General features: G+C 40.4%; 1 protein-coding gene across 1 annotated transcript in view; it reads left to right on the forward strand.

Moving 5' to 3' along the window:
* The window catches only part of SUCLG1 (succinate-CoA ligase alpha subunit), a 114,501-nt gene extending 100,173 nt beyond the window's left edge, over nt 1-14,328 (forward strand). Inside the window, exons 2-9 of the mRNA XM_003206039.4 lie at nt 5,363-5,570; nt 6,456-6,572; nt 7,106-7,318; nt 7,405-7,462; nt 9,788-9,871; nt 10,507-10,658; nt 11,101-11,289; nt 11,969-14,328. Of these exons, the coding sequence (XP_003206087.4) occupies nt 5,363-5,570; nt 6,456-6,572; nt 7,106-7,318; nt 7,405-7,462; nt 9,788-9,871; nt 10,507-10,658; nt 11,101-11,289; nt 11,969-11,995 (1,048 nt within the window). The 3' untranslated portion in view covers nt 11,996-14,328. The remainder of the gene's footprint in view (nt 1-5,362; nt 5,571-6,455; nt 6,573-7,105; nt 7,319-7,404; nt 7,463-9,787; nt 9,872-10,506; nt 10,659-11,100; nt 11,290-11,968) is intronic.
* Nucleotides 14,329-14,672: the final 344 nt, after the last annotated feature.

Consider the following 14,672-nt stretch of genomic DNA (forward strand, 5'->3'; position numbering starts at 1 on the left):
TTTCAGTACCTAAAGGGAGCCTACAGACAGGAGGGGAATCAACTCTTTCAAAGATATAACTGCAGGACAAGGGGAAATGGTTTTAAGTTGAGGGAGGGAAGATTTAGGTTGGATGTTAGGGGGAAATTCTTCACAGAGAGTGGTGAGGTGCTGGAACAGCTGCCCTGAGAGGTTGTGGATGCCCCATCCCTGGAGGTGTTCAAGGCCAGACTGGAGGGCCCTGGGCAGCCTGGTCTGGTATTAAATGTGAAGGTTGGTGGCCCTGCATGCAGCAGAGGGGTTGGAGCTTCATGATCCTTGAGGTCCCTACCAACCCTGGCTGTTCTGTGATTCTGTGAACACCGATTGTGGAGTCCAGCTGCTGGTTCCACACAGGGCCACCCAAAACTCAAACCCTTACGTATTCCCTGGGAGACTACAAGCAATCTGAGGCTAAATTTTCAGCTTGTAAGCCTTTATATGCATTGCTTTGAAGATCATGGTAAATAAATAATTAAGAAAAAAACAACTTTATTTTTCTTTCTTTGTGCTTATTTTGGGCAGTTAATGCTGCATCCTCTACTGGAATCAGTATGGATATGTCAAAGCACAAGAGTTGTTTCTTGGAATCTTAAGCTGAGGCTGTGAGGTGTTAACCTTGCATCTTGCAGCTGGCAACAAATGGGCAAAATTAAGCTTAATTGTTTTCAGTGAAACTCCTTGCAAGCAAAGCTTTATGCTTCAAATGTCCCCATCCCTGGAGGCATTCAAGGCCAGGCTGGATGTGACTCTGGGCAGCCTGGTCTGGTGGTTGGTGACCCTGCACATAGCAGGGGGTAGAAACTAGATGATCATTGTGGTCCTTCTCAGCTCAGGTAATTCTATGATTAACTTGTAGGTCAGGGACTCCTAATGTGATTCTGCAATGCTTTGGGCCATGGTGCTGTGGCACGCCCACCCTCCCCCAGGTGTCCTTTCTTGCTTCATGTCTCCCATAAGCACCAGTGGAGAGCTGTGTTGCCTCAGCACAGTGTCACCGTCTGTCAGTTGAACTCTTTGAACTCACTCCTGTGTGTCCAAGAGAATTTGTTCTGTTGGTTGATGGGCGTGTAGCATCTCTGGTGTTGGTTAATTTGTACTCCAGCAGAGCTAATTTTTTACAGATTTTTACGTCTTTAAAATCCCACTTCATTCTCTTTACAAACAGCAGTAAAACAGATTGAAGGAAGAGTGCTTACGGTTCTTTTTGGGTAGTAAGGGGAGAGGTGGACTGAGTGATGTAAGAGGTGTTCTGCTTGCAACAGTTTATAAACTCTTTTAAAGGAACTTCTGAAACATTTTTCTGGTTTATTGCTCTTAGTTAAATGTTAAAAGTCTTCTGGAACCTTAAATTCGGGATGTTATGTTCTGGGTGCGATTGAAGGCTTTGGAAAGCTGTTAGATTAAATAATGGAAGTAGATTATGGGCATAGCTCTGGCAAAGATTGCTGTAGAAGAAATGATTTGGGTGTTTCAGTGTGAACTGCACTGGCAGAGGGGCTCCCAGCCCTTCAGCTGCATGCATTCTTAGTGAAGTATATATGGAAAAAAGTTTGTTGTCTTGGAAGAACAGTGCCTATTTTCTCCTTAAACTCCTTAGATTTGGAAGGAAGCTTCTTTCTTTGTGACTCCATGGCCCAGTGCAGCCAGTGTTGTTCTTTGCAATGAGTGGGGATTTTTGGTTAGGGAACAAAGAAGTGTTGAAAGAAATAGAAATTCTTCTAAATGTTGCTTTCCCATTAGTCCTATTTCTCTGTAATGTGGTGGGTGTAGCATAGTCATCACATCTGTCCTTTTATAGACTGATGAACTTATTTCTTAAACTCTTATGCTGTGTTCATAGATATGGATTTCCATAATTAACAGGAATTTGGCAAGAGAAGAGTGAGGGAAGAGAAGCTGAGGAGCAGTAACTAGAAATCCTGTCCTGAGCACATAATACTCTTTCAGACAAGGAGAAAGATCTTCTGAGCAATCCCTTGATTACGTGGGATCTCCTTGTCAGTAAGGATCATCTTGTACAAGTGCAATCGATACCTTGAAGGCTGAATTCTGCAGACTGGTTTGAGAGAAGATGGATAATTGTTCCAGATATGCGTGTGTGAATATGGCCTAATAATGATGGTCTAAACGTAAGGAAGGACTGGGAGGAGAAATTGTGCCAAATCTCAGACTTCCAGTCAGTGAGCTTGGAAATTTCACTGCAGCACTTGGGTCTTCATTCAGCTTGTCTTTTTTTCCCATGTATATTCTGTGTTGTAAGAAGCTATCCAGAACTGCTGCTGTTCTGTCCTCTTTCAGCAGAAAAAACTTGTGGTGTTTCCACTGGTGCTCTTTGGACTTGACTCCTTTCCCTGACTTTGCCCTGAAGTCCATTCTTCCCATTTGTACTGGAGCCCATATATTTTCTAAGGCTTTCTTCTTTTCTTACATAGGAAAGGAAAAGGAAAAGGAATATCTTCCTTCATCTCTAAGCTCCCAGGGCGTTTCAAGAAGTGATAGAGGGAGAATTTCATTTACTGCTTGTCAGTCTCCTGGCAATGGAACTACCTGCTCAGGTCCTTCTGGAAAGGAATCTTTGTTTCTTTCCCTTGCTTTCATGTTGTGCTATTCCGTGAGCACCTTCAGATCCTTTCTTGCCTTCCAAACTTCTTTTTTTTTTTTGGTCCAGGATAAATGTGGGCAAGAGAGAAACACTCTGATTTGGATTCCTATCTATAGCTGTAGGGAATCTTGTGAGAAGTCCTGAAAGTAACAAGTTTCCAACTCCATGAAGTTTTGAGTTGGGAAGAGATTGAGCCCTGGTATCTGTACTGCTGGGGTCAGCTGTACAAAGGTAACTTGGGCTGTCTTGTTTTAAATCAGATCTATTTGTGTTCCTTAAATACAAATGCAAGCTATCAAAAATCAAAAATGATGTGGCAGAAATAAAAAGGATTGCCTGAGAAAGGTTACCTAGCACTGTGTTCTGCTTTTCTGAAGGTGCATTACAGGCCTTCGTTGAGCACAGTGATATTAGTGTTAGACCTCTGATTTGACAAAATACAGCATTTCCACTGTGCTTCTGATTGGATCTGGGTTTGCAAAGATTTGTTCTTGTGCTCTGTGGCTTGACACAAAGCCTGCAGTGTTGCAGCTTGGCCTCTAAGTTAGAGCTGTACATTAAAATAGGGTCAGCAATGAGGTTGGCTTTTAGTGGCTTGTTGCTGAAGCTTTGCAAGCAGAAGAGCAGGTAATTTCTTGTCCTCTCTTCCTGAGGGCACATGGATTACACTGTGGAACCCTAATTTGTTCTAACAGAAGCAATTGCTTGAACAGCAGTTGGAAGCTGTGAAACAAGATGAGCTGGTGAAGGAAAGTCCAGCTGGAAATTGAGACTTGGGTTCTATTTCTGACTCTTACCTGCTGTGAACTTGGGTGTGCCGTTTCCATTTCCACCTGTTTCCTTCTCATCTCGTGTCTGTTAAATCTCTAGCTGTTTGCACCCAGGACTTGCAGCCTGTGCCATGTGCAGCAAAACTTCATCTCCAGCCATACTTCTGCTGCTCTTACTGTGCTGGTGGCCAGGGAGAGAGTTTTCTACTTCAGATGAGGTCACTGTGAGAAATAGAGAGCTGTATCGTGCCAGCTATAAAGGATAATAAAAATCTCTCATCCTAATCCAGCCCAGAAGGCACAAAGTGGTTTTTTCTTCTTTTCTTTCAAAATTGCTCTGCAGACCCGTGTATTTGATGAGCTACCTCTACCAGAAGTCATAGAATCATAGAATGGCCTGGGTTGAAAAGGACCACAATGATCATCCAGTTCCAACCCCCTGCTATGTGCAGGTCGCCAACCAGCAGACCAGGCTGCCCAGAGCCACATCCAGCCTGGCCTTGAATGCCTCCAGGGATGGGGCATCCACAGCCTCCTTGGGCAACCTGTTCCAGTGCATCACCACCCTCTGTGTGAAAAACTTCCTTCTAATATCTGACCTAAATCTCCCCTGTCTCAGTTTAAAACCATTCCCCCTTGTCCTATCACTATCCAGACCTAGTCAGCAAACTGCTCACACCTCTAGCCAGTTTTTTTTAAGCCAGCTATATTTTCTCTAAACCAAGGTTACTTTGTCATGTATGAGGTATTTTCAAGTCTAAATCCATAAAAAGTTTTGGAATTTAAGCAGTTTTTCAGTTATCGGTGCAGAAGAATAAATCTTTCCCAAGCTATCAAAGTGTGAAAAAGAAAAGACTTGAAAGCTTCTTATCCTTGAAAAATATATCCATGTATATGTCTGAAAGCTGAGAATTGGTCAACTTAAGGTTTTGAGAACATTTTTGTGAAAGGTTGTAAATATCTGAAAATAGATATGGGATGGACAGCTGAACTGGGACTGTAGAAGTGCTTTTATGGTTTGGAGAAAGAAGGTCCTGCTAACAGTCACCTCGCTCCTGCATCAGCAGTTTATATTGAAAAATATTTTTTCTGTGTAATAGCTTTTGCTTGCTTTAAGGAAACCTGGGATTTTAGGTCTCCTTTATCACTTTGCAGAAATGTTTAGAGGACGGGGATGTATTCATTTGTGAATGAAAGCAGTAGATAAGATGTTGGCATCTATTGTTTGTTCTGACTGGGGTTCTGATGTTCAGTATGGTGTATGTGCATGATCTGACCCTCAGCAAACTGGGTCAATTACAGATATATAAGATCTTAGGAAAACAAGGCATTACCACTTAAGAACTTCCAGAACTGCTTTTAAAAACAATTGGATCAATTCATCTTAAAAAAGGGGTGGCCAGCAGGGAGAGGGAGGTGATTGTCCTCCTCTACTCAGCTCTTGTGAGGCCCCATCTGCAGCACTGCATCCAGGCCTGGGGCCTCCAGCACAGGAAGGATGTGGAGCTTTTGGAGCGGGGCCAGAGGAGGGCACTGAGATGATCAGAGGGCTGGAGCACCTCTTCTATGAGGAAAGGCTAAGGGAACTGGGATTGTTAAACTTGGAAAAGAGAAGGCTCCAGAGAGACCTCATTGTGGCCTTCCATACTTGAAGGGAGCGTATAAGCAGGAGGGGGAACGGCTGTCTACGAGGGTGGATAGTGATAGGGCAAGGAGAAATGGTTTTAAACTGAGACAGGGTAGGCTTAGGTTAGCTATCAGGAGAAGTTTTTCACCCGGAGAGTGGTGAGGCACTGGAACAGGTTGCCCAAGGAGGCTGTGGATGCCCCATCCCTGGAGGCATTCAAGGCCAGGCTGGATGTGGCTCTGGGCAGCCTGGTCTGCTGGTTGGCGACCCTGCAGATAGCAGGGGGTTGAAACTGGATGATCATTTGGTTCTTTTGAACCCAGACTATTCTATGATTCTATGAAAACATAAATGTGTATGTACTTATTTGATAGGACATTTTTTAACATGGAGCATAACAAGGCAGTGGATTAATGGTTTGTTTTCTCTTTTCTGCCTTTCTCTAGTGCACCAGAATGGAGTACGACACTGCTCTTACTCAGCATCGAGGAAAAATCTGTATATTAACAACAGCACAAAGGTTATCTGTCAGGGTTTTACAGGCAAGCAGGTACGTGTATGTGCAGTACTACTTCTGTCACCCTTCTGGTGCAGAAAGTTATTTGGCCATACAATATAGTAATGCATGAGAGAGATTATAGTTTCTTCTTTGTTGATAGGAAGCAAAACTTTGTGGTTGAGGAGATCCCTTTGGCTGTGTAGTTTTCTACTTTCCTGTCCAAACAGCTTTTTTCTTAATATCAATAAACTGTAGATTTTTGTTTTTCAGTGTGCAAACTGAAAACTTTGTTTTTGAGTCAACTGTGTTCTGATTCCTGACTTTTATTTTTCAATTTTTATTTTTATTTTTTTGTAGTTGGCTTTGCTCTTAAGCCTTAAGCTCTGTACAGCTGAAAGGGCTTCTTTGTAAAGGGAGACTTGCTCCCTTTACAAGCTTTGAAAGCTACTTTTGTAAAACCTTACAGTTTTGAAAGTGCATCTTTCACAAATGCCTTTGAACATTGATGCCTACGGAAAAAAATGGTTTTAATTTCAATCTCACATTCACTCTTTTACACATTTACAAGGGGAGAAGGCCGCTTTTTGCTAAATCTGTCATCTGGTCATGGATGAGAATGGTAATTTCTTCGAATTTATCATCTGCCATAATTGATGTGGAAAATAAAACATGGCTGCTATGTCTACAGGTGTATTGGCAACACAGGATAAACTGTTCTTTAGTGTGCCTCAATTTAAAAGAAAAAAAACAACTGATAGCATATTCTGAATTGATTTAAAACAAGTTGATGCACTCTTCAAAATAGCCGATTGTTTATTTGGAATGAAATCACCTCATTGTAAATTGAAGTGCAATAAATTGTCTTCAGAATTATAGATGTCATCACATTTTATTTGTTGTTATATGTATTGTAACTTTATTCTTTTTCTCTCATAGGGCACCTTTCACAGCCAACAGGCATTGGAGTACGGCACCAATCTAGTTGGAGGAGTTTCTCCAGGGAAAGGTGGAAAAACACATCTGGGTCTGCCCGTGTTTAATTCTGTGAAGGAGGTAATTTGTAGCAGTGACTGAAGGAGCAGACGGTTCAATCCAAGAACTGATGCTGCTGAATGCTTCCATTCCTCATAGTGAAGAGGCAAATTTGAACCTTGGATGTCACTATGCAAGCAAGGAAATAGAAGCCTTGTAAGAGAGGCTTTCCGTGTGGTCAAGCATGAGTCTGCCTTCCACTCTGAGCTTCACACTCAGCAATGCAAATATCTTTTCTTTGCAGCAGGCTTACATTTTATGCCTGTAGCTATTTTTTGATTGATTCTGGTTTGTATGATGAAATTGTGGCCAAGTATTATCTAACAGTGTTTTTAGGGGAGGTCTTTTTCAGATAGTGTTTAGGTTTCAGTTCCCTGGTTGTGCTCTGTATGTCCATCTTCAGTGAATTTAACACTTGCACGTTTATGGTAAACTGGAATATATCTATTTATTTCATTTCTGCCTGTAGTAGACATACTTTAAGTGACTAGTAATCAGATGCTCTCTTTGGGCTCATTAAATGCTTGATACCTTTTTTATTATTGTCCTTGTAGGCCAAAGAACAGACTGGTGCTTCTGCCACGGTTATATATGTACCTCCACCATTTGCTGCTGCTGCAATCAACGAAGCAATCGATGCAGAAATGCCCCTGGTTGTTTGCATTACTGAAGGGATTCCCCAGCAGGACATGGTTCGGGTTAAACACAGATTGCTTCGCCAGAATAAGACTCGACTTGTGGGCCCAAACTGCCCTGGTGTCATCAATGTAAGTGAATTCTGAATTTGCTCCAGGGCTGAACCATTCTTTGTGATAGTTTGAATGTTTGATTTGTCTTCTCATTCTTTCTTTAGCCTGGAGAGTGTAAAATTGGTATCATGCCTGGTCACATTCACAAAAAAGGAAGAATTGGTGAGTTTTTGAATATTTATGCATCATCTAAAAGTAACGTTTGGTACTCTAGCATTCTTATCCACAAGGCTAATCTCATCCTACCCAGAAGACACTTAATATGCTGTATAACACTTTGTCTGTCCTTCAGTTTGTAAGTTAGCTTACTCGTAAATCCTGAAGGCCAAAGACTTAATGTGATAGAGTTTGTTTCCTTAACACTATTATTTGAGCGTACTTCCAAAGAGAAGAGTTTACAAAGAACTTTCTAACCTGAGAATTCAGGCAGTAGTACCATGGTGAGTGGAATCGACAAGCACACCCACTTCTCAGACAGGGGAGCTGAGATCAGAGAGGCAGTGAATTGTTCATAATCACAGCTTAGTTACAAACCCTTTAGCATGCAAGTGTTGTATGCTGATTTCCATTGGTTCTTTGTCTTAAACTATAGAAATAAGAATTGTAACTCCTGCATTGCATTATTTAAAAGGTGCTCCAAAACATACGTTGCTATCTTAATAAATAGAGCTTCAGAAACATTGCAAGCAGCATACACTGCCATTATCTGTCAGGGAGGTATTTTGTTTAACTTGAACGTAGCACCCTTAATGTTTGTAATTTTTCTGGTGAAAAATGTGTTTGCTGTGGGGAAAGCTGTTCATTGTACTGGAATTAACTGTACTCAGGGCAGTTTTTCTAACACAGAATCATAGAATGGCCTGGGTTGAAAAGGACCACAGTGATCATCTAGTTTCAACCCCCCTGCTCAATGTGTCAAACTGGAAATAGAAAAATAAGACTACTGCAGTTATTTCCCTTTTAGGTAACATCAAGCCATTGCTCTATGACTGTAACAGTGACAATTGATATTGTCATTCAGGCTTTCTTCAGAATCAAAGTTCTATTACGATCTTGAGTGTCTGCTGGAGTCACAGGACCATGGAATCTGAATGAATGAATCTTCTGCACATCAAGTGCAAAAGCATGTTTTAAATCCTGATGTCCTACAACTGCTAGAAACATTTTTGATGGTGATCCACGAGTCAGGGAATAAAGATGTGAACTTTGCCACCTTCCCAACTTCATTTGACACTCACATTTGGTGGAATGCTCCTCAGCCTTCTCTTGCTCTGAGGCATCCAAGAATCATTTGATAATCTTGGGATTTGAGCTTTAAAAACAGCCTCAATTTTTGGTCTGTAGTATTCTTTCAGGCAGTCTGAAACACAGGAAGTTCTTTGTGGGCTGTAGTAAGAAATAAACCCACTTCTTTGCTGGTAGACATCTGCACTCTTCTATGGTATAAACAGTAGACAAGGCTAAATGTTAGTCTAATGGTGCATTTTGCCTTCTGTTTCTGGAATATACTAATTACACTGCTTGTTAAATGGCTTGAAATAGATGGAAGATAATGTCTGTTTTTCTTGAAAAACTTCCTTCTTGTAGTATTAACAAAAATCTTAACTTTAAAAAATGGACAAAAGGCATGCAAGTATTTGTCCCCAACCTACGATTCAGTGCTTAACTTTGGCTGAAGAAAATGTAGTTAGGTCTGGCTGGGGTTGTGGTCTCTTACTGTAATACTGTAATATAAATGTTAAAAGTGTATTGTAGAACAACTCAGTTGCAGCAGCAAGTATCTTAGTAATGGTAACTCTTTTATGTCATAGAATGGCTTGGGCTGGAAGGGACCTCAAGGATCATGAAGCTCCAACCCCCTGCCACATGCAGGGCCACCAATCTCTCCATTTAATACCAGACCAGGCTGCCCAGGGCCCCATCCAATCTGGCCTTGAACACCTCCAGGGACGGGGCATCCACAACATCTCTGGGCAGCCTGTTCCAGCACCTTACCACTCTCTCTGTGAAGAAATTCCCCCTGAAACCCCACCTAAATCTTCCCTCCTTCAATTTAAAACCATTTCCCCTTGTCTTGCTATCATCTACCCTTTCAATGTAGCATCTTTGGGTTCTGGAAGAACCTAATTGAGTTGCAACCCTGTTTTGAGTTCAAGGTGTAAGCTACTTTTATACAGGACAAGGTATATATTCTGTTTTGTTTCCAACTTTCTTTCCTGATAAAGTGGTAGTGTGAAGAATGCCATCTCAGCCAACATAACTGCTTTGCTGGGCAGCTTTAATCTCTTTACAATTAAGTATCAAAACCAAATGCCAACCAAGAAATAGTACAAATGTAATCCTATATAGAGTTTTCATGTTTTGGCAACAATAGCTGGAAAACCTGACATCTTGTGTTCAGTTCAATAAGGTGATTTTGTTGAATTTAAGAACAGCTACATGTAGTCATGCACTCAGTGTCAAGTTTATCTCCTTTTGTTCCCAAAGGTATCGTGTCAAGATCTGGAACCTTGACCTATGAAGCCGTTCATCAGACAACGCAAGTTGGATTGGGGCAGTCCTTCTGTGTTGGTAGGTTTCCTCAGAAGCAGCCTGTAAGAACACATCCAAAAAAATTTCTTTCTGCAAGCCTAGAAATTGTTGAGTGCTTATCATTATGCTGAGAAATGAGATCTCAATCTGTTGTGAAGATATAACCCTTTTCTGTTACCATTTCCACATCGGATTAATAAAAGCCTAGAAAATGTATTTAAGCAGAGAGCAGCCAACAAACATGGCATCAGTTTAGAAACAAATTGTTCTGAGAAGTTTAATATTAATGTAAATGGGTAGAGCATTCTTAGGCATTTAGTTGGGTATTCTGAGCAAGTTGGCTCATTCACTTTTTTTTTTTTTTAACAGTAAAATTCTGTTGCTGGAGTCTTAACTCAGCTGTATCTTGTGTGGAGTCTGTATAGGATGTGATGTTTGGCTTATGGTTTGGAAGGTGATTATTCACAGGTGTTTAACTTCTGATAGCAAGCTCTCTATGAAATAGTGGAGGAGAGATTTGGAGCAGATTCTTTGGCACTCCGAGAGCTGTCTGTCTTATGAGTCTTTGGGAATAACCTTCATGTTGAAATTTACTTTGAAAACTGTTAATGTAAATGCAGTGTCATTATCTTGAGTTTTTTTTTTTTTAATGCAATTTTACATTCTTTTTCCAGGGATTGGAGGCGATCCTTTCAATGGAACTAATTTTATTGACTGTCTTGATGTCTTCCTGAAAGATCCTCATACTGAGGGGATCATATTGATTGGGGAAATTGGAGGAAATGCTGAAGAAGACGCAGCAGCTTTCTTGAAGGAAAATAATTCTGTAAGTTTTGAAGAGCTTACTTCCAAATGTGTTGCTGGTTAGCCCTTTTCTGCCATGTCAAGAAAGCTTATTTCAGTTTCTAACTACTGACAAAAGAGCAAAAGATGCATGCTATTATACTTTGATATAAGAGAAATTTAACATGATTAAAGCTCCAAACTTCAGTTTAACTGCAGAGCATCAGCTCTAGATTTTTAATTCTGTTATGATATTTGTAGGGAACATTTTACTTTTTTTTTATAAAGTATTTTGTAAAGTATTGCTTTTTATCAGGAGGTGAAGTATTCCATACTCCTAGCTAATGGTTCCATGTAGTCTGAGATTTCCAGCTCTTTGATGTATCAGCTAGCCAGACAAAGATGCATTATTTGAAATCTGTTACCTAGAATTGCTTTTCATTCACCCTTCACCATGTAACTCAGTGTCTTTTCTTTATTGACAGGGTCCAAATGCCAAGCCAGTAGTGTCATTCATTGCTGGTCTCACTGCTCCTCCAGGCAGACGGATGGGTCATGCTGGAGCAATCATTGCTGGTGGGAAGGGTGGAGCTAAAGAGAAGATAGCTGCTCTTCAGAGCGCTGGTGTCGTCGTCAGCATGTCCCCTGCTCAGTTAGGCAGCACCATCTACAAGGTTTGTTATTGGAAACTGGTATATGTGTGCACTCCAAGTCTGCTTTTGAGGGAATAAGAGTTGGCAGTGCATATCATACCCAAATACTCTGTTGCTCGAGGTTTAGTTAATGTAGTTATGACTTAGATGATATGCAGAAGTAGTTATATGTAATATTACCTTGATAGGAAAGTGAGCAGCAAAAATACAGAAGTGGTTACGTTTTGCTGTGGAGTACAACTACTTGTTGAATTGTGTTTTCTGAGTTCTATCAGAAGAAGCAAAGAACCCAAATTAATTTAAAACAATAAAAACAATAAAACAGTCTTTAAAAGTGCAGTCAGTATGGCATATAGAAATGTCTGTTAAGTACTAATTCAGAATTAGAGCTGCATGCATACAACTGAAAAACTTTTGTATGCTCTTACAGAGAATTAGTGTTTTTCAAGCCAGTTTGTGCTGTGTCTGGTAACAAGTGGTTCCTTGGTATCACTGCAATCTAGCTCATTTGCTTTTCATAGCCAGTGAGTTAATGTGAGGTGAGAGAATGTTTGCAAGTATTTTTTTAATTTAGTTTTTAATTCCAATTTTTAATTCCTAAAATTAGATTTAAGATAAATACAAAGTAATTTAAAATATAATAGTAATAAAAGCCTTTTTTTTTTTTCTTCCATCTTAAATGTCTGTTTGCTGTTTGCAGGAGTTTGAGAAAAGGAAATTGCTGTAAGAGAAGATACTTTGGAATACTGTCTCCAAAACATCAGTGCAGCACCTGACCTCTGCTTATCTTCTGTTTGCTAATCTTCAGTTGCCCAAATGACTGACACTGGTCATGGAATTTGACTTGGAAGCCATAAACCTTTTGGCTAAACCTGTTTTGATGTCTCCTCGTTTCAGACGTGATCACTGCACTGTAAATCACAGCAAATTAATAAATCTACTACTAAACCTGATTCATCTTCTTGAATTCCTGAAGCAGAACCGTTTCTTCAGCCATCGTAAAGAAACTAATCAGCCTTGAATCTTTTGTAACTTAAGCACTGCCCAGTTTAAGGTAAAGTCGCTTATAGAGATGCTTTTAAAGGTCAAGGCACTGACTTTTTATGCACATAAGATAGTTTGCTTTATTTTTAAAGATCTTACTGTTTGTTGCTGACAAGTATGTTTGAACAATAGGCCAAAGTTTCCGTCCGCTAAACCAAAGCTGCTGGATCTGAAGGGGTTGCTTGTTGATCCATGTAGCTGGGTATGACTCCAGTCCAGACTTTCTTTTCAAGGCTGAGCCGTGCACAGTGTAGTCCTCTACTGACACATAACTCTGTTGTATGGAGAGGTGGAATTTTTATTCAGAAAAATGAATCTAATTTCCCATGCAAATATGTGTATTCACACTTGTAACTATGAAAATGGTTTGTTCTTTGGCTTACATTACCTTGCTTTCCTCTTTAACCTGAACTAGGATTGCATTGTTTGCAAATGTGTTCTGAAATCCCAATAAAGCTGGGACATAATGGACAAGATTGAATAATTTCTGAAAAAGAATGTAGTAAGTTATCTTACTTGTTAACCACTCCAAGCACTGTAATGGAAAGCCCTTTTTTACTTTGGAAATAGCCCAAACACAGTGCCTATAAATTAGTGTTGTAAGCTTTATCAGGATGGGCTAAACCCAAGATTGCTTTCTTTATATAAAAATCCCTGTAACCTGGCACTTGTCTAAAGCTAACCTTGTGTTCCATAAAGGTGCTGTTACAAAAGCTTGTCTTGTTATTTGTTTAAAACTGTGAGCTTTCTTTCTCAAACGCCTGTGCAATTTTGCTTCCTAATGCAAGCACTGACCATATATCTCAAAGCTGACATTTACAGTTCTGAGAGCTAAGCCCTGTGGAAATGTGTAAAAGGACAGATCGTATATCTGCTGTTCCGGATGTGTGTTAGTGCACTTCACATGTGGTCAGAATTGGTCAGATGATGGGGTCCGCAGGATGCAGAAGTTAGATGCTGTAAAACATTGGCATGATTTGCTAAAATGGACCTGACATCAAGTCACTAAAAAGCTGGGAGCAACACTGAGCAGTAAATCATTTAATAAAATCTATGAAAGCAGGTAGGAATTGAATGCTAGATCTGCTCTTGTTTTCAAGTAGTGCCTGATTCAGTCTGAAGCAAAAAAGACAAATCAGTGCCCTTTAGCTCAAGAAATATCAGTACTAAAATGTCTCCATCTGTGAAAGAGTGCAGTTCTTCACCAGTGAATGTCAGGATGTTGCAGCCTGTCTTCTTGTGATCCTGCATCAAAGTTGACTCATTGTAATGGTGGGCTTCTCCACAACAGCTTTAGGGATGGGTAATGCTTCTTGATAAAACCACCTGAATTTCGTAGAATTGCAGAATGGTTTGGGTTCAGAGGGACCTCAAGGATGATGAATTTCCAACCCCCCTGCTGCAGGCAGGGCTGCCAACCTCCATATCTAATACTAGGCCAGGCTGCCCAGGGCCCCATCCAACCTTGCCTCGAACATCTAGGAATGGAGCATAGCCTGTCTGGGCAGCCTGTTCCTGCACCTCGCTTTCATCACTGCCCCAGTGTTACAGTAAATGACCTCCCAGGGCAACTGAAGTGTAGTAGTTTCCTGCTAAGGATTGCTCAATGGAAGCTATTTTAGAGGCACCAGTAATTTTATAAGTTAGCCATAAACTCCAGTGATTATTTTACTCTGAGGAGGTGTTCCTCGTATGTTGGTATTCGAGAGAGGGTTTGAAAGTGTGACCCTGGTTCTACTGATTACAGCAGATGTTCAGAGCTGCACCTCAGCAGCTGCCTGATTCTGTACAAGCCTGGGGAAGCAGTCTGTGCCAGCGTGAAGCAGAGGATCATCTGAAGATGGAGAAGTCTGACTCTGATAGAAGGGCTTAATCTTTTCAGTTTTCTCTTGCTGCCTAAAAATGCACACTTGTAAAAGGTTGATGATGTTTGTCATTGATAATGACAGTGAAAAATAGATTCACATCCGTTTCGTACCATATGTGCTTGTGAATAAATATTTCAAGTAATCTGAACTGGAAAATTGTTCTGGTTTCTTTTTTTTTTTAAAGGTAAAAAGTTATGTTAGTTTTGGGCCTTAACCTCTGGCTACTTTATAGCTCAATAAATAGGTTTTATGTGCAAGAGAAGCATGTCTGAGGTTGCTGTTCAAATTCTCATTAGATTTCAAGAAATAATCCTCCCTTCTCCACCCCTTATTCTCCTTGATCTAGGCTGTCCATAAATATATATATACTATAGTTTGAAATTAATTAAGAGATCTGCCACTGATCTTTCTTCTGTGGTTTTGTTGTTGTCCAGAATTAATATTATATGTAATGTTTTTGGACAAAAGAGTGTTACTCTTTTTATACATAAA

Source organism: Meleagris gallopavo, chromosome 4 (genome assembly GCF_000146605.3).
Source record: "Meleagris gallopavo isolate NT-WF06-2002-E0010 breed Aviagen turkey brand Nicholas breeding stock chromosome 4, Turkey_5.1, whole genome shotgun sequence".
In the NCBI taxonomy this organism is placed as follows: domain Eukaryota; kingdom Metazoa; phylum Chordata; class Aves; order Galliformes; family Phasianidae; genus Meleagris; species Meleagris gallopavo.